At 45.5% G+C, this 18513-nt stretch overlaps 1 protein-coding gene across 1 annotated transcript in view; it reads right to left on the bottom strand.

Annotated features, from left to right (window-relative positions):
• Positions 1-17798, bottom strand: part of LOC146821881 (mitochondrial amidoxime-reducing component 1-like) — a 180112-nt gene extending 162314 nt beyond the window's left edge. Inside the window, exon 1 of the mRNA XM_085612959.1 lies at positions 17115-17798. Coding sequence (XP_085469085.1) covers positions 17115-17377 — 263 coding nt within the window. The 5' untranslated portion in view covers positions 17378-17798. The remainder of the gene's footprint in view (positions 1-17114) is intronic.
• Between the last annotated feature and the right edge of the window lie 715 nt (positions 17799-18513).

The following is an 18513-nucleotide window of genomic DNA, read 5'->3' as shown; positions in this document are numbered from 1 at the left end:
TTCCCTCCCCAAGACTCTCCTTGATTAATTAAAGCAGCCATAAGATAACTTAATTGCGTTTTACTCAACTGTTTTTGCCTCCTTTTCCCTTAATGAATGCTTACTGTCCCCTAAATTCCTGAGATTCAGTCCTGTGCACAGCATCCTGTCTTCTCCATTTGTTGGATCTTGGCAGGTTTCATCTATATTCCCCTCCTTGTTGGGCTCAGACACATTTGTAAGTTGCTTTCTTTGCTCACTGCATGAATCGGCTCACCCGATCTCCACATATTAAATCACTCTCCTCATTATTTGCAGGGATTGACCACCTACTTCTCTAGGTAATTATTTTCCTAACATGTTCTGGACCTGCTTTTATTTTGTTCTTTCCTGACTCTCACTAGTACTATTTATTCTCTTAGGGTCTACTCATGCTCAACAGCTGAGTTACTGCCCTGATGATGACCCTACAAGTTTCTTCAGGGTTGAAATACTATCAAAACCAAAGGGGCATAAAGACATAGGAAGTTTGTCCTCGAGGAGACATCAAGATATTTGTTGGACCTTTTAGACCATTCACAACTGTATCCATTGATTGCATCTGCCCTGTATATGGACTTCGATACTGCCTATTGCCTTATCGATTATCACTTTTTTATTGATTTTATCACAATATTCACTTGCACCATGTAATCATGTCACTTCACAGAGCACCATTGTTGTTTAATGTAGATCCTTCATGTACACTGTTTGCTTTATCTTGGTACAAAATGGATTATTGTATTGGTTGCAGGTCTTCATTTATCAGAGGTTGTACTTATTTACAATCTTAAGCACATAAAAATGTATGTTGCTAAAGGAAACCTAGAGGGGTACTTATTGCTCAATTTCTATGGTATACCCTAACACCTTGGGCATATGAGTAGCTTCTGTGGTTATTTAGATGTATTGTAATAGCAGATCAGAGTGGGCAGATGAGAAGGGGATGATCAATGGAGTATAACATCTTGCAGCCAGAGCCCAGGCAAAGGCATATCTATTGTTAATCTATCCGGGGGACAAACACTCCTATTTCAGGAATTAATTCCAGAAAAATAAAAACAAATAATTTGCAAAGCAGGCACAACAAACACGATGCCTACTCTGCAAACTCTTCAGCCTACAAATCCACCACCAAAGGTGCGGTTTGGCTGAAGATTTACAGCCCTAAATTAAGTGGCTTGTCCTCAGCCAAGGAAGACAATAGACTGATGACCTAGCAGGCTGTCCGCAGACTGCGAAAGACCATACAAGTCTTTCACTTCCCCTGTTAAACAGTTTTTGTCATTAGACGGAGTGTAATTGCAAGAACCTCAATAAGGTATGTAAAAGAAAAGAAAAAACTAGGGGTGGGGCGAATGTTTAATTCCGCCAACAGAACTGGCGAAATTTGATGACTCCGCTTTACTCTTGCAACGTGGAATTCCAGCCAAATTCCGCCAATCGCTTTGTGGTGGAATTTTTCCCGCAAGGCTACAGAAATGCAGACGAGATTTGGTGTTGGCCAGTACAATTTTCTAACGCAGGCGGTCTCAAGTTGTCGCAGTCAAAGGGCTGTTTCTCGAGTAGATTTGCTGATGCTCAAGTAGATTTTTACTCGAGCGGCAGCAAAATCAACTCAAATGGCCGTGCACTCTTGTGCAGCGAATGGTGCCATTCATGCTGATATTTCAGTGCTGCTGGTACTGAATTTCCCCCACTCCTAGAAAAAAACTCATTTCTTTACCTCTTTTATAATCAGAACCATGCTTGAATATTGCAGGAAATTATACTGTGTTCTTGGTTGGAATGGCAAGTACGAAAAGTATTTTCTAGGCCTCACATTTCTTCAGTCCATCCTAGCAGGATGAGACCATCAATCAGAAGAATAGCCACTCAAACAAATCTTCAGTTATCAGTCTGAGTTTGAGGTGGACAAAGTCAGAGGCACTGAATCCATCTAGGCAGACTCAAAAACGAATGTGGACAGAACTACTGCTGGGCCTGGTGCTGGCTTGAAGGTGGTGGACACCCGTACTTATTTTTAGGGACATGGAGTTATTTTTCATCATTAGACTTGGATCCAAAGCAAGAAAGAGAAAGGCAGAAATGCAGAAGGGAGAAAGGAGGAAGACATAAAGCAGAACAAAGTGCTAAAAGGGAGTAAACAGGGATGAAAAATGATCTGCAAGTGAGATAAAGAGACAAGAGGGTAAAGAATCATGAGGAGGAATCAATACTTACTAATCCCATCATATCACAGCTCGGTCAGTGGGCTCATAAGAAAAACTCAGCACAGATGCATTGCTAAAGATTTTTTTTTAAACTATTGATGCTTCATTTTGCAAGCGCATGCACTACAACTGCATTCACCTACAAAATGACATTGATGCTTTTTTCAGTTTAGTTACTGATCCAAGTTGTATCGGTGACTATAAAGAAAACAAACACGAGAAATAATATATTTAAAGCGGTTGGGGGAATCAACTGGGGTGGGGGTCAAAGCAACACTGAGGACACAAATGGGGGAGCAGAAGCAATGGGTGAGAGCAATGTGGAGTGGGTGGGGAGAAGCACACAGGTGAGCAGGCATTGGGGGAGTCCGTGAGTGGGGATTGAAGCAACAAGGTGAGAGAGGAGGATGGGGCATAGGGAGAAGAACACGGCCAGGAAAGCAACAGGGGAAGTACACAAGGCAGAACGCAACATGGAGAATGGTGGGGAGAAGCACATGGACAAAAGAGAGCAACATGGAGTGCTGGAAGCAAGAAGTACAGGAAGGAAACTGTGCTCTCATAGAGTACTTTACTTTAATGAAAAAAAAAATGAGTGCTTGAAAAGCCTGCAGTGGAAGCATAGAAGCCAGTAAATATAAAATGAAGGTAAAGAGGTCATGCTCTATGGGAGGGCCAAACACAATTCCTCGCAACAGACAGCGCATGAGATGAGACCTAAAAAGCAGGGAAGGTAAGGGATTTGCATGAGCGAGATTAAAAGATACAAAGTACAGGGTGGTGTAAAAATGGGCAGGAGGTAAAAACAAGATTAGGTATCAGTTGTAATTGGCAACACTGGCTTTTAGTGGCATCGAGCTAATAAGGAAAACTGTGGTCCGATGCACTTATTTCAATACAAACTGACACTGTCCTTTGATATCTCTCTCTGGCAAAGGCAATATATCTGAAAAGCAGAAAAATTGTCCAATACTTAAAAATGCAAAATGACTGATTTGCACATATAGATAGACAGACAAGGTGTTCCACCTTATCGCTAACTCAAGAATATTGTTGGTAAATAATATTGTAGTAAAAATATTGTAATTTCAAGAATATCATGGAACGTAATATCAAAGGTAAGAATATCCTTTTTTTATTTTGGGGAAAATATTGATGTATATAATATTGATTTCTGTAATATTGCTGTACATACAATCTATTTTCTTAGTGCAATTTGATATCAGTATTTGTTTCTTGTTCAAGTTTTTTTGTTTTGTAATATATTTATAGCATTTAATAAAATATCACATTTTCTTTTTGAGGTTTGTTAAATTTATAGGTAAGGTGAGGGTGGGAAGTGTTTTAATTTATACGCGTTCTCTTAATGCATTTAAATTAATTAATCATGTAAATGAAGTAATTTATTTTATTTAGAGGCTATTAATAATTTAATGTTTATTTTTATTTATTAATATGCTTATATTAAAGAGTATGTTAAGCCTTGTGCATGCAAATATTATGTTTTTTTTATTATAATAATTATATTTTTTAGTTCATTAAATGTTTGCAGGTTTGTAGGGAATATTGCGGAAGTGCTTTTAAAACTATGTATATATATATATATATTTGTATTTGTAGAGCGCAACATTCATCCTGGCTGATATCACGGCGCTGTCTAGCGGAACATGTGGTAGGTTGTGTTGGGGGTCTTCAACTGCTCATGCTTATGACATCGGAAAAAGGTACATTTTTAGCTGTTTCCTGAATGATGCGCAGGTCCAGAGGTAGTTCATTCCAGTGTTTAGCTGCCAGGTATGAGAATGATCGGCCGCTTGTTCTGACTTTCTTTATGCGCTTAGGTCTAGCTAATGCTTGGTGTCGGGATCTCAAGCACCTTGTAGGGATATAGAATTTGATTTTATTCTGAAGAATTTTAGGTCCCACGTTGTGCAGTGCTTTGTGCGCATGACTCAACAATTTGAACCTTGTTCTTTGGTGCATGGGTAGCCAGTGACGTTGTTTCATGCATGCGGACACAGAGCTGAATCTACCTTTATTGCATACAAGTTTAGCGGCCGCATTTTGCAGCACTTGTAAGCATGATAAAAGGTAGTCTGCCATGCCTACATACAGCGTTACAACAAACAAATGATGGACGGAATGCTGACAATGCAGACATTCTCCCCCAGTCAAGAGATCTGGGTTAAATCCATCGTTCTTTTGCCCACTACACCACCCCAGTTTGGACATGGCCATATGCAAATCAGTCTTGACCCTGTGCCTCATGGGAACAGTCCAGCCCGAACTGCCAAGCCATGTCTTCCCTGGACCAGAATCAAGCATCCTAGGACCGGTTTCTGGCTATCAGCCGTCATCAGCCAGGATAGCTTGACTCCAGTGGCGTAGTGAGCACGGGTCCCACGTCTGGGAATACCCATCCCACTTAGGGCGAAAAGCGTTACAACAAACAAATGATGGACGGAATGCTGACAATGCAGACATTCTCCCCCAGTCAAGAGATCTGGGTTAAATCCATCGTTCTTTTGCCCACTACACCACCCCAGTTTGGACATGGCCATATGCAAATCAGTCTTGACCAGGTGCCTCATGGGAACAGTCCAGCCCGAACTGCCAAGCCATGTCTTCCCTGGACCAGAATCAAGCATCCTAGGACCGGTTTCTGGCTATCAGCCGTCATCAGCCAGGATAGCTTGACTCCAGTGGCGTAGTGAGCACGGGTCCCACGTCTGGGAATACCCATCCCACTTAGGGCGAAAAGCGTTACAACAAACAAATGATGGACGGAATGCTGACAATGCAGACATTCTCCCCCAGTCAAGAGATCTGGGTTAAATCCATCGTTCTTTTGCCCACTACACCACCCCAGTTTGGACATGGCCATATGCAAATCAGTCTTGACCCTGTGCCTCATGGGAACAGTCCAGCCCGAACTGCCAAGCCATGTCTTCCCTGGACCAGAATCAAGCATCCTAGGACCGGTTTCTGGCTATCAGCCGTCATCAGCCAGGATAGCTTGACTCCAGTGGCGTAGTGAGCACGGGTCCCACGTCTGGGAATACCCATCCCACTTAGGGCGAAAAGCGTTACAACAAACAAATGATGGACGGAATGCTGACAATGCAGACATTCTCCCCCAGTCAAGAGATCTGGGTTAAATCCATCGTTCTTTTGCCCACTACACCACCCCAGTTTGGACATGGCCATATGCAAATCAGTCTTGACCCTGTGCCTCATGGGAACAGTCCAGCCCGAACTGCCAAGCCATGTCTTCCCTGGACCAGAATCAAGCATCCTAGGACCGGTTTCTGGCTATCAGCCGTCATCAGCCAGGATAGCTTGACTCCAGTGGCGTAGTGAGCACGGGTCCCACGTCTGGGAATACCCATCCCACTTAGGGCGAAAAGCGTTACAACAAACAAATGATGGACGGAATGCTGACAATGCAGACATTCTCCCCCAGTCAAGAGATCTGGGTTAAATCCATCGTTCTTTTGCCCACTACACCACCCCAGTTTGGACATGGCCATATGCAAATCAGTCTTGACCCTGTGCCTCATGGGAACAGTCCAGCCCGAACTGCCAAGCCATGTCTTCCCTGGACCAGAATCAAGCATCCTAGGACCGGTTTCTGGCTATCAGCCGTCATCAGCCAGGATAGCTTGACTCCAGTGGCGTAGTGAGCACGGGTCCCACGTCTGGGAATACCCATCCCACTTAGGGCGAAAAGCGTTACAACAAACAAATGATGGACGGAATGCTGACAATGCAGACATTCTCCCCCAGTCAAGAGATCTGGGTTAAATCCATCGTTCTTTTGCCCACTACACCACCCCAGTTTGGACATGGCCATATGCAAATCAGTCTTGACCCTGTGCCTCATGGGAACAGTCCAGCCCGAACTGCCAAGCCATGTCTTCCCTGGACCAGAATCAAGCATCCTAGGACCGGTTTCTGGCTATCAGCCGTCATCAGCCAGGATAGCTTGACTCCAGTGGCGTAGTGAGCACGGGTCCCACGTCTGGGAATACCCATCCCACTTAGGGCGAAAAGCGTTACAACAAACAAATGATGGACGGAATGCTGACAATGCAGACATTCTCCCCCAGTCAAGAGATCTGGGTTAAATCCATCGTTCTTTTGCCCACTACACCACCCCAGTTTGGACATGGCCATATGCAAATCAGTCTTGACCCTGTGCCTCATGGGAACAGTCCAGCCCGAACTGCCAAGCCATGTCTTCCCTGGACCGGAATCAAGCATCCTAGGACCGGTTTCTGGCTATCAGCCGTCATCAGCCAGGATAGCTTGACTCCAGTGGCGTAGTGAGCACGGGTCCCACGTCTGGGAATACCCATCCCACTTAGGGCGAAAAGCGTTACAACAAACAAATGATGGACGGAATGCTGACAATGCAGACATTCTCCCCCAGTCAAGAGATCTGGGTTAAATCCATCGTTCTTTTGCCCACTACACCACCCCAGTTTGGACATGGCCATATGCAAATCAGTCTTGACCCTGTGCCTCATGGGAACAGTCCAGCCCGAACTGCCAAGCCATGTCTTCCCTGGACCGGAATCAAGCATCCTAGGACCGGTTTCTGGCTATCAGCCGTCATCAGCCAGGATAGCTTGACTCCAGTGGCGTAGTGAGCACGGGTCCCACGTCTGGGAATACCCATCCCACTTAGGGCGAAAAGCGTTACAACAAACAAATGATGGACGGAATGCTGACAATGCAGACATTCTCCCCCAGTCAAGAGATCTGGGTTAAATCCATCGTTCTTTTGCCCACTACACCACCCCAGTTTGGACATGGCCATATGCAAATCAGTCTTGACCCTGTGCCTCATGGGAACAGTCCAGCCCGAACTGCCAAGCCATGTCCAGCCCGAACTGCCAAGCCATGTCTTCAAGACTGATTTGCATATGGCCATGTCTAAACTGGGGTGGTGTAGTGGGCAAAAGAACGATGGATTTAACCCAGATCTCTTGACTGGGGGAGAATGTCTGCATTGTCAGCATTCCATCCATCATTTGTTTGTTGTAACGCTTTTCGCCCTAAGTGGGATGGGTATTCCCAGACGTGGGACCCGTGCTCACTACGCCACTGGAGTCAAGCTATCCTGGCTGATGACGGCTGATAGCCAGAAACCGGTCCTAGGATGCTTGATTCCGGTCCAGGGAAGACATGGCTTGGCAGTTCGGGTTGGACTGTTCCCATGAGGCACAGGGTCAAGACTGATTTGCATATGGCCATGTCTAAACTGGGGTGGTGTAGTGGGCAAAAGAACGATGGATTTAACCCAGATCTCTTGACTGGGGGAGAATGTCTGCATTGTCAGCATTCCATCCATCATTTGTTTGTTGTAACGCTTTTCGCCCTAAGTGGGATGGGTATTCCCAGACGTGGGACCCGTGCTCACTACGCCACTGGAGTCAAGCTATCCTGGCTGATGACGGCTGATAGCCAGAAACCGGTCCTAGGATGCTTGATTCCGGTCCAGGGAAGACATGGCTTGGCAGTTCGGGTTGGACTGTTCCCATGAGGCACAGGGTCAAGACTGATTTGCATATGGCCATGTCTAAACTGGGGTGGTGTAGTGGGCAAAAGAACGATGGATTTAACCCAGATCTCTTGACTGGGGGAGAATGTCTGCATTGTCAGCATTCCATCCATCATTTGTTTGTTGTAACGCTTTTCGCCCTAAGTGGGATGGGTATTCCCAGACGTGGGACCCGTGCTCACTACGCCACTGGAGTCAAGCTATCCTGGCTGATGACGGCTGATAGCCAGAAACCGGTCCTAGGATGCTTGATTCCGGTCCAGGGAAGACATGGCTTGGCAGTTCGGGTTGGACTGTTCCCATGAGGCACAGGGTCAAGACTGATTTGCATATGGCCATGTCTAAACTGGGGTGGTGTAGTGGGCAAAAGAACGATGGATTTAACCCAGATCTCTTGACTGGGGGAGAATGTCTGCATTGTCAGCATTCCATCCATCATTTGTTTGTTGTAACGCTTTTCGCCCTAAGTGGGATGGGTATTCCCAGACGTGGGACCCGTGCTCACTACGCCACTGGAGTCAAGCTATCCTGGCTGATGACGGCTGATAGCCAGAAACCGGTCCTAGGATGCTTGATTCCGGTCCAGGGAAGACATGGCTTGGCAGTTCGGGTTGGACTGTTCCCATGAGGCACAGGGTCAAGACTGATTTGCATATGGCCATGTCTAAACTGGGGTGGTGTAGTGGGCAAAAGAACGATGGATTTAACCCAGATCTCTTGACTGGGGGAGAATGTCTGCATTGTCAGCATTCCATCCATCATTTGTTTGTTGTAACGCTTTTCGCCCTAAGTGGGATGGGTATTCCCAGACGTGGGACCCGTGCTCACTACGCCACTGGAGTCAAGCTATCCTGGCTGATGACGGCTGATAGCCAGAAACCGGTCCTAGGATGCTTGATTCCGGTCCAGGGAAGACATGGCTTGGCAGTTCGGGTTGGACTGTTCCCATGAGGCACAGGGTCAAGACTGATTTGCATATGGCCATGTCTAAACTGGGGTGGTGTAGTGGGCAAAAGAACGATGGATTTAACCCAGATCTCTTGACTGGGGGAGAATGTCTGCATTGTCAGCATTCCATCCATCATTTGTTTGTTGTAACGCTTTTCACCCTAAGTGGGATGGGTATTCCCAGACGTGGGACCCGTGCTCACTACGCCACTGGAGTCAAGCTATCCTGGCTGATGACGGCTGATAGCCAGAAACCGGTCCTAGGATGCTTGATTCCGGTCCAGGGAAGACATGGCTTGGCAGTTCGGGTTGGACTGTTCCCATGAGGCACAGGGTCAAGACTGATTTGCATATGGCCATGTCTAAACTGGGGTGGTGTAGTGGGCAAAAGAACGATGGATTTAACCCAGATCTCTTGACTGGGGGAGAATGTCTGCATTGTCAGCATTCCATCCATCATTTGTTTGTTGTAACGCTTTTCGCCCTAAGTGGGATGGGTATTCCCAGACGTGGGACCCGTGCTCACTACGCCACTGGAGTCAAGCTATCCTGGCTGATGACGGCTGATAGCCAGAAACCGGTCCTAGGATGCTTGATTCCGGTCCAGGGAAGACATGGCTTGGCAGTTCGGGTTGGACTGTTCCCATGAGGCACAGGGTCAAGACTGATTTGCATATGGCCATGTCTAAACTGGGGTGGTGTAGTGGGCAAAAGAACGATGGATTTAACCCAGATCTCTTGACTGGGGGAGAATGTCTGCATTGTCAGCATTCCATCCATCATTTGTTTGTTGTAACGCTTTTCGCCCTAAGTGGGATGGGTATTCCCAGACGTGGGACCCGTGCTCACTACGCCACTGGAGTCAAGCTATCCTGGCTGATGACGGCTGATAGCCAGAAACCGGTCCTAGGATGCTTGATTCCGGTCCAGGGAAGACATGGCTTGGCAGTTCGGGTTGGACTGTTCCCATGAGGCACAGGGTCAAGACTGATTTGCATATGGCCATGTCTAAACTGGGGTGGTGTAGTGGGCAAAAGAACGATGGATTTAACCCAGATCTCTTGACTGGGGGAGAATGTCTGCATTGTCAGCATTCCATCCATCATTTGTTTGTTGTAATGCCTACATACAGGGCTTGCCGTAGTCCAATCTGCTAGTGAGTAATGCCTGTGTAACTGTCCTTCTACATTCTAACGGGATCCATGGAAAAAGCCTTTTTAGGAGTTTTAGGATAGCAAAACCTCCCCCACACAGAACCCGCACATGATCCTGCATGGACAGAGTGTTGTCGATGGTTATACCTAGGTTTTTTGCGCACTGTTTGGGTGCTGGGGCCTCTCCCAAGGATTGTGGCCACCAAGTGGGGTCCCAAATTAGATGTGCTCCACCGAAGAGCAATATCTCAGATTTCCTTGCATTTAGCTTAAGGCAGTGTTTAGTCATCCATATTGCCATCTCTGAGAGGCAGTTATTTAACTTGACCTTGGTATCCTCATGCCTATATTATTTAAAAGGAAAATATATATATATTTTTTTTCTAATAATTTGTTAGGTTTGTTTTTCATTATTATTACATTTTTACTCTATAAACTTTTAATGCATTTCTGTACTATATACATGGCTTTAAATTATTGTAATAAGGATTTATTGAAATATTCTTAAAGTAGTTCTGCTTGGTTTCTTTTTATTTATCTTGCTGGTTTTGTATTAGTGTAATTTTTATACATTTCCATATTTTTATAATGGTTATAGTTTGTTTTCCATTTTGTGTTTTAATTGTAAGTAAATCTCACCCCCAAAGTTTAGCAATGTTCCTGAATGTTGTTTATTTTTTAAGAAATAGTCAATTTAAATCCTCTCAAAATTAAAAGTTTTAAAATTTGAAGTTTAAAAATTAAAAGTTTAAAATAAAAATAATAAAAAATCTATAAAAATAGTCAATGTATTTGAAGAAATACAATTTCTTTTCAAAATTTATAATTAAATCAAGATTTCTATGATTTAAATAGAAAGAAATTATAGAAGAAGTAATTATTAATACTTTTAATATCTGTTTTAGACATGTAAATAATAATTGTTTCATATATACGTTTAAGAATTATTTTTACTTTTATTTTTTGATAGGATTATGGTGAGCACCTCATGATAGGTTATTATGCAGGGTGTCTCTAGCCCTGAACGGTTCACCCACAATTAAATGATTTCAGTGATGTTATTTTAATTGAGAATGATTTGGACCATACAAAAGTGTAGGGCTGGAAACAGCGTGTGTAATTATCTGGAGGAAGGTGGTCACCCAAGACAGCATGTTTTAATTTTTTTATTTATGCCCTTTATTTTTTATTGTGGAGGATTTTGACATACTTTTTAAACATTTTAAATGTAATACTTTACAATTGTATTTCATTCATACTGACTTTCAGCTTTCTAAATTTTTTTATGCACGTTCAGTTTTCATTTTTTAAGCTTTTGGGTCTGTATTATAGACATATAATAGAAAAATAATTGCTTTAAGGGTGTAGTTCTTTTATATTTTTGTGATTATTTTTGTTCTAGGTTTCATTTTTAAAGATATTTTATAGGCTTACTTTTGTGAAATTTGAATTGCTTTGCTTCTTTTCTTCCCTTAAGTAGATCCTTGTGGCATTTCACTACGGCAGAGTAACAGTCTCCTGTGAAGGTGGCTTCAGGTGCAGCAGTTTAGTGTATTCTCCTGCTCTTTATTTAGATTTTTTTTAATTAAGGCTTTGTTTCTATTTGTTAGCTGTTTTGGATTTAAATTTGATAGGTTAAAAGTCTTGGTAGGAGTTAGTCATTTTTTGTTTGGATCTTACACAAAAGACTAATTTATTTTTTCATGTATCTTTTATTAAATGGTAATATTTGTATATACATTTTATTTCATGCTATGGCACTATATTATATGTTTTATTTACGTTGGTGATTTTTAAACATTTTAATGTTCAATACTTTTGTTATCGATATTCAGGTTCTGTTGCATTTGTATTAATTCTTGTGATCTCAGTATTTTAATATTTGATATTTTTATGCTGGATGATGTTTGTTTCACGATATTTTTATCTGCAATATTTTTGCTGTTGATATTTTTATCATGTACTGGGGTTTATGAAAGTCAGTTTTAGGCCTATCAATATTTTTGTACTCAAATATTTCGTCATACAGTTAACAGGCTAGTCACCTTGAGCCTTTGACCCACAATGTGCAGGAAAGACGTCAAGAATTTAACAATAGGTTGATCGCCATTTTCTGTTCAAGAAATATCCACTTTGAGTCATAAGTCAAGGAACTGCAGATGAATACAGAAAAATTACAGGAGCAGCACCATCCACACTTCCTAAGAGGTTGTTACAGAGCAAGAAGTAGTGCATCTTCACTAACATCATAAGTATTTTTAACAATTGTGGTGTTATCAAGCAAGCAGGTGTAGAAAGTGCTAAACCCTTTCGAGGTTAGATCGCAAAACCCTTTAACATCTCTTTTGACATTCTTCGAACAAATGGGATACACTTCGAGCCTATTACGAGTTTCGGCGGTCCTGGAGCGGACGGCATGCCATTGCTCCGCTCCAGGACCGCCGATACTCACCGCCGCCCGCCAGATTACAAGTAATTTTGTGGTCAGGTGGGTAGCGTGGCAGTCCCACAGCAGTGCTGTTTAAGGGCTCATTGTGAGCCTTAAACAGCACCGCCATGGGATTGCCAGCGCACGTTCCTAGACGGGAAGGCATGCACCATGTTGTGCATTCCTTTTTGCTTTTGAGGCCTTAAAAACAGCTATGTGCACAACGCCCATGCTCTTGGCACCCCACTTCTCCAAGGAGTTCATAGTGCAAACAGACGCTTCAGTGCATGGTGTGGGGGCTGTTCTATCACAGATGAATGAGGAGGGCCTAGATCAACCTGTAGCCTTCATCAGTAGGAGGTTACTTCTACGGGAACAGAGGTGGAGTGCTATTGAGCATGAGGCTGTTGTTTTGGTCTGTGGACTGAAGAAGCTGAGACCCTACCTGTTTGGGAATCACTTCCGGGTTCCGACAGACCACAGGCCCCTCAGATGGTTGATGCAGATGAGGGGTGAGAACCCAAAGCTGTTAAGGTGGTCCATTTCCCTACAGGGGATGGATTTCCCGGTGGAACATCGACCCGGTACAGAACACGACAATGCTGATGGTCTGTCCAGATTTTTCCGCCTTAGTGATGAGAACTCCCAGGAGGTAGGGTAGTTCTCCCCACATTTCAGCTGGAGGGGACACATGTTAGACCTGGCACATTGGCGTGAGTCTCCCTTCCATTTTTCGCTGTGCCTCATGTATTTTTTGCTGGTGTTAGTTGCTCAGGGCACTGTGCCACTGCTGTCCAGTGCCACAGTGCAAGTGCTCCCTTTTGTAAATTAATGTATGATTTGTGATTCCATGATTGGTTGGTTTGGTTTACCTGTCAGACCCTAGTACAGTGCACCAGGAGTGCCCAGGGCTTGTAATCCAAATACTGCTGGTGGGCTTGCAGCACTGGTTGTGCCACCCACAGAAGCAGCCTGTAAACATGTGTCTAAGGTCTGCCATTGCAGAGCCTGGGTGCAGTCTGGTACTGTCATGCTGACTGGGCAAGTGCACCCACTTGCCAGTCCCTAAACCTTCCCTTTTCTTCATATCAGACACCCCTATGGTAGGCCCAAGGGCAGGGTGCATTGTAAGGATAAGGTAGGACATGCCCTGGTGTGTGTGGCATGTTCTAATAGTGAATTACAGCCATTTTCGTTTTTCATTATTGCAAGGCTACCTGTTCTCCATAGGCCAGAATGGGCAGTTTGGTTATTACACCTTATAATCCTAACTGACTCAGGGAACATGGTGGAAATTCGAATTTAGTATGCCTGAACTCAGGATGTTAAAATACATCTTTTAGTAAAGTTGGTTTTAACATTCTGTGTTTGAAAATGCCACTTTTAGAAAGTAGGCATTTTCTTGTCTAACCATTCAAACCTGCCTCTGCTAGGCTGTGTGTATTCCTTCGTCTGGAGTTTGAGTGACAGGGCTGGGGAATTCCAGGAGACAGGGTGAGGTGTCCCAGTGGTGAATAGAAAGATCTGCATCCAGATGGGTGGGAGGAGTTGCACCTGGGACCTGAATAGGGCTGTGTCTTCCCTCCACAATGCTGGCTCCACCTCCTGGGGAGCGGCTGATGTCTCTGCCCTGCACAGTGAATGAAGAGAAGGAATCCTATCAACAAAGTGCTCCAGTGCTGTACTTGCCTTCCACAATGCTGGCTCCACCTCCTGTGGGGCGTCTAATGTTTCTGCCCTGCACTGTGAAAGGAAAGGAAAGGAGAGGTCTGGTAAACAAAGTGCTCAGGAACTGGTTTGGACTGGGCAAAGGCCCCTCTGCCTTCAGAGGACAAAGGATTTCTGGGTGTAAATATTGGGACCCTGATCCCAAGAATTTAGATCACTTTGGGAAAACAAGAAGAACCTCTGCTGAGGGAGGAACCAGAAGAAGCAGAGGAGGAAACTATCCCTGAACCTGGGAGATTGGCCTGCAGTGGCTGCCTTACTGCCAAAGAGAGGAGAAAGGAACTTTATGTGTACTTTTGCTCAACTTGTGAAGGATCTCCAAGGGCTTGGAAAGAGCTTGCCTCCTGCTGAAGTCTCAGGAACAACAGACTTCACCCCCAGCTCCCCAGAGTTCTTTGGAAGTGCCTGCTGCTGTTGTTGGGCCTTCTGAGGGACTGCGTGTCGCAAGGAGCTGGAAGCGCGACTCAAGAAGGAGAAGCGTGCCGCCGTCGGAGCTGTTGTCGTCACATCTCGTAAAGTGTGTCGCCACTGCAGCATCGCATCGAGCGGAAGCATCTCGCACCATCCAGGAAGTGTCTTGCAACACCGAAGAAGCGTGTCGCCATCGCAGCCATCGTAGCTGACGCATTGCACCGCATCAAGAGAAGAGTCTCGCATCGAGGAAGAAGCTGTCGTCATCGCAGCCATCGTAGTTGTCGCATTGCACCGCATCAAGAAAAGCGCCTCGCATCCACGGAGAAGCGTGCCGCCATCGGAGCTGCTGTCGTCGCATCGCGTAAAGGGGTATCGCCCCTGCAGCATCGCATCGAGCGGAAGCGTCTCGCAACGTCAGAGAAGAGTGTCGCTGCCAAGGCCGCTGTCGTCGCATCGCGTAAAGGGTGTCGCTGCTGCAGCTGACGCATCGAGTCGAGTCTTCTCGCAACATCGGAAAAGCGTAACACATCTGGAAGATCTTCACATCTTTATTTCTTTGCACCAAAAACTTCATCGCATCAACATCGTTGCAACACTTTCGTTGCCCTGCGGGTCGCATCTAAAAGGTACATTGACTTAAAGTGTTGCATCTAAGAACTTGAGAACTAAGCAAACTTCTACCATCTAAAGTAACAGTATTGTGTGTTTTTGTCATTTAATGGTCTTGTGGTAAATCTATATAAAGAATACTTATTTTTAATATAAAACCTGTGTGGTGTCCATTTGTAGTGTTGTAACTTGGTTACTGTATGTGTTCACAAATGCTTTACACACTGCCTCTGAGATAAGCCTGTCTGCTCGTGCCAAGCTACCAAGGGGGTGAGCAGGGGTTATTTTAGGAGTGTACCCCCTTACCCTGACTAGAGGAGGAGGTCCCTATTTGTCACAAGTGCATACCTGTGCCAACTAGAGACCCCCAAGTCTAACAGCAACTCAAAATGTGCTCAGCTGTGCCGCTGTGGCACCACCAGCATATTTTGGCCTCGATCAGCTTCTCCCCTTCAGGCTCCTCTCTTCACTATTCTGTCTCATCCCTACTCTTACCACTATAAACCTTCTGTGTCCTTCACTTTGCCCTATATCACTTCATTCTTGCACTTCTATGTCACCTTTGCCGGTCACTACCTTTTTTTCCCTTCAGCTGCCTCCACTAAAGTACATCCCAACATTCTCCCTCAAAACTACCATCTCCACTTTTTCTCCTACCTCCTCCTCCCACAGTTCTGCTAAAAGATGCTCCACTTATGCCTCTTGGCCTTCTCTTCCCATTTATTACCCTTTCCCAAGACTTGATCTGTCCAACCGCTTTACACTTTCCTTCGCTCCCCTTCCTGCTGCATGAGTACTATGCCCTGAATGGTCACAAATGTAACCTGAAACAATTGGTCTCCACTAGTATGTTTTAAAGTTAAAGTACCTTGAAATTAGTATAAACAAAGGATCACTGTCTCCATTATAAAGCACGCCGACCTCACTTGGTAGAGTTTGCTATGAAAGGAAGCAAAATTATAGAAAAATAAATGTTCTGTATCCCACTCCTACACAATTTTAGCTATAGGAGTTCCTATGGATGATGGAATGTATGTACAACTACAGTATATGTTTACAAGTGCACTTTTTGGACAGACTTGAGTGGTAGTACAGGACGCAACATGTCACACTGACTGAGACACACTTTAACTGACAACCCAAGGATGAAACATGCCACTTCAACTGGGTGAGGCTTTGACATGTTCTCAAATTACATTTCATGTCCACACCCATGCTAATTACTATTAACCACAGACAGGACACTTTGATGAGCCCTAGTTATAGTGTGGCCAGGGGGCACAGCACCCCTTTATATGTTTTGGTTGCGTTAATAGGAACAGTCCATCCAAACTGCTAAGTCATACTGAGAAAAAAACAAGCACTGGCAAACCTAATAAGATTTGCTTTTTTGTGCTCAATTAAACACAGGTATGAAGAAATATGCAGTCTATTTCTACCTCGCCCTTCTATAAACAGCCTCTTACCTTACCTGTTATATCTTCCCCTGTTTTTCCTCTCAGTTTATGGAGCCATGCAGAATGTTACAAACTGACAAGTTTTTTTTTAATGTTGTATTCCCCCCACGCGACGCCTCCCGCCACACCACCCTTCATTATGGTGGCCGCCGCTGGTGCTGTGCATGCATGTGTTTCCAAGACCAACCACAATAATGTCAGGCCTGCTGGAATGGACAATGCATGCTTTCATTGAATGGCTGGTGCTTGTAGTTGCATTACTGCAGCATCCAGGTGGCCCCTACCTACATGTGGCACTAAATGCAGTCCTGGCTTTTTAGTGAGGAATGCTTTGTAGCCTGATATTTTTTAAGCTCTGGTGAAATAAGAATGACAATCCCAGCATGCAATGTGATATTGCCTGAAAATCCCGGACTGCCTGAAAGTGTCATGCGTGACAATAGACCACAAGGCAACGAGGTTTTGAAGAGAAAAGTAGAAAATAAAAAACAGATAGGAAAATGTAAGGAAAAAACACTCCATTCTTTCCTACACCTAATATGGGCACTAACAATGTTTTTGCGCAAACAGTGGCGATACCTGTCCCGGAGCTCTCCGTGCTTCAAGCCCAGTTTGGTGCACTCGGCTTCCTCCAGGGCGACCCCTCTGCAGGACTTGACGGGGTAAATAAAGAGCTGGGAGATCACCCCGACCTGCCGCCGCTCCCTTCTGCTCCTGCGCCGCCTCTTCCAGAGCCAGACTGCAGCCAAGCCCACCCCGAACACAGCCGCGCAGAGGACGGTGGTCCGGTGCCGAGAGAGCAGCTGCTCGCCCGCAGCCAGGAGTCCGGGTCCGGCCGCCATTGCTCAGCAGCGCACAGCAGGCCGCTCGCGCAACACTAAGCACGGAGGGTTGCACAATAACCAGTTATTGCGCTGAGCACGAGGAGGCAGTTCACTTGGCAGTTAAAATCATTTTGACAACGCTGTAAATCATTTTGACAACGCTGTAAAGCAAACACTGAGTAAAGTTTGTAGTTCACTAGGTCTGGCACGGCAAAGTCCCAAATCATGCCCGTGCCTTTCTATTAACTGTTTCGGTACTCAATTTTCCTACCATGACAAGTAGCAGAGCTCAAGTGCCCCCGGTAGTGTCGGCTCCTCCATAGGAGCGTTTGGGCGTCGCCCCACTGCTTTCTCGGAGTGCGAGAAGCAAAAACATGAAATGGTAAAAACTACCATTTTATGTTTCTGCTTCTCGCACTGCGAGAAAGCTGAAGTGCCTGGTTGGGGGCGGGATCGTGGGCGGTCGTGCTCGAGGGCAGGGGGGGAGTGGCTTCCCCGACCAAACAGTCAGTACCCACAACAGTGGGTAAGCCACTCCCCCCCTGTCCTCGAGCACGACCGCCCACTCTCCCTTTTTCTCTATCTAGGAGAAAATGGCGCGGCTGGGGCGCTCTCCCCTGCGCCTCACCAATCACAATTCTGCCATTGCAGCGTTGTGATTGGGGAGGGAGGGAGGCTGCCTTTCCTTTTCCTGCTGACGAGAAGCTGCATGAATTGGCGCAGCACCGGACGGCGGGAGTCAGGAGTCGTTGGACCCAACCAGTAGCTCAGTAAGGTTTCTTTCATATTTTTATTTTATTAAACCCCTCCCGCCTCCCCGCATCCCCCCCCCGCGACGACCCCATTTCCACCCCCCCACCCGCAATGCCGACTGCGTATATGTGTGAATGTGAGTATTATATGTGTGTGCTTGTGCGAGCGCGCGTGTGTGTTTGGGGCAGGGGTGAGGGGCACTGCCCCCAAGTAGACATGGAATTTCCGTACAAAATACTGGAGTACTGCCTTACCATGCAGTAGGTCAGGAGAAGAGCAGCATACACTCAGCATGCTTTAGGGATGAAGCAGCGCGTGGCACCTCCGTGCCCCATGGAAGCAGGCAGAAACATCGCCCGGCGCATCTCTTCTTCAGAGCAGGCACCCACCGTGTCTCTTGG

Source organism: Triturus cristatus, chromosome 6, assembly GCF_964204655.1.
Source record: "Triturus cristatus chromosome 6, aTriCri1.1, whole genome shotgun sequence".
NCBI lineage: Eukaryota > Metazoa > Chordata > Amphibia > Caudata > Salamandridae > Triturus > Triturus cristatus.
The sequence above is the reverse complement of the archived record's forward strand: the minus strand, read 5'-3'. Positions and strand labels throughout refer to the sequence as shown.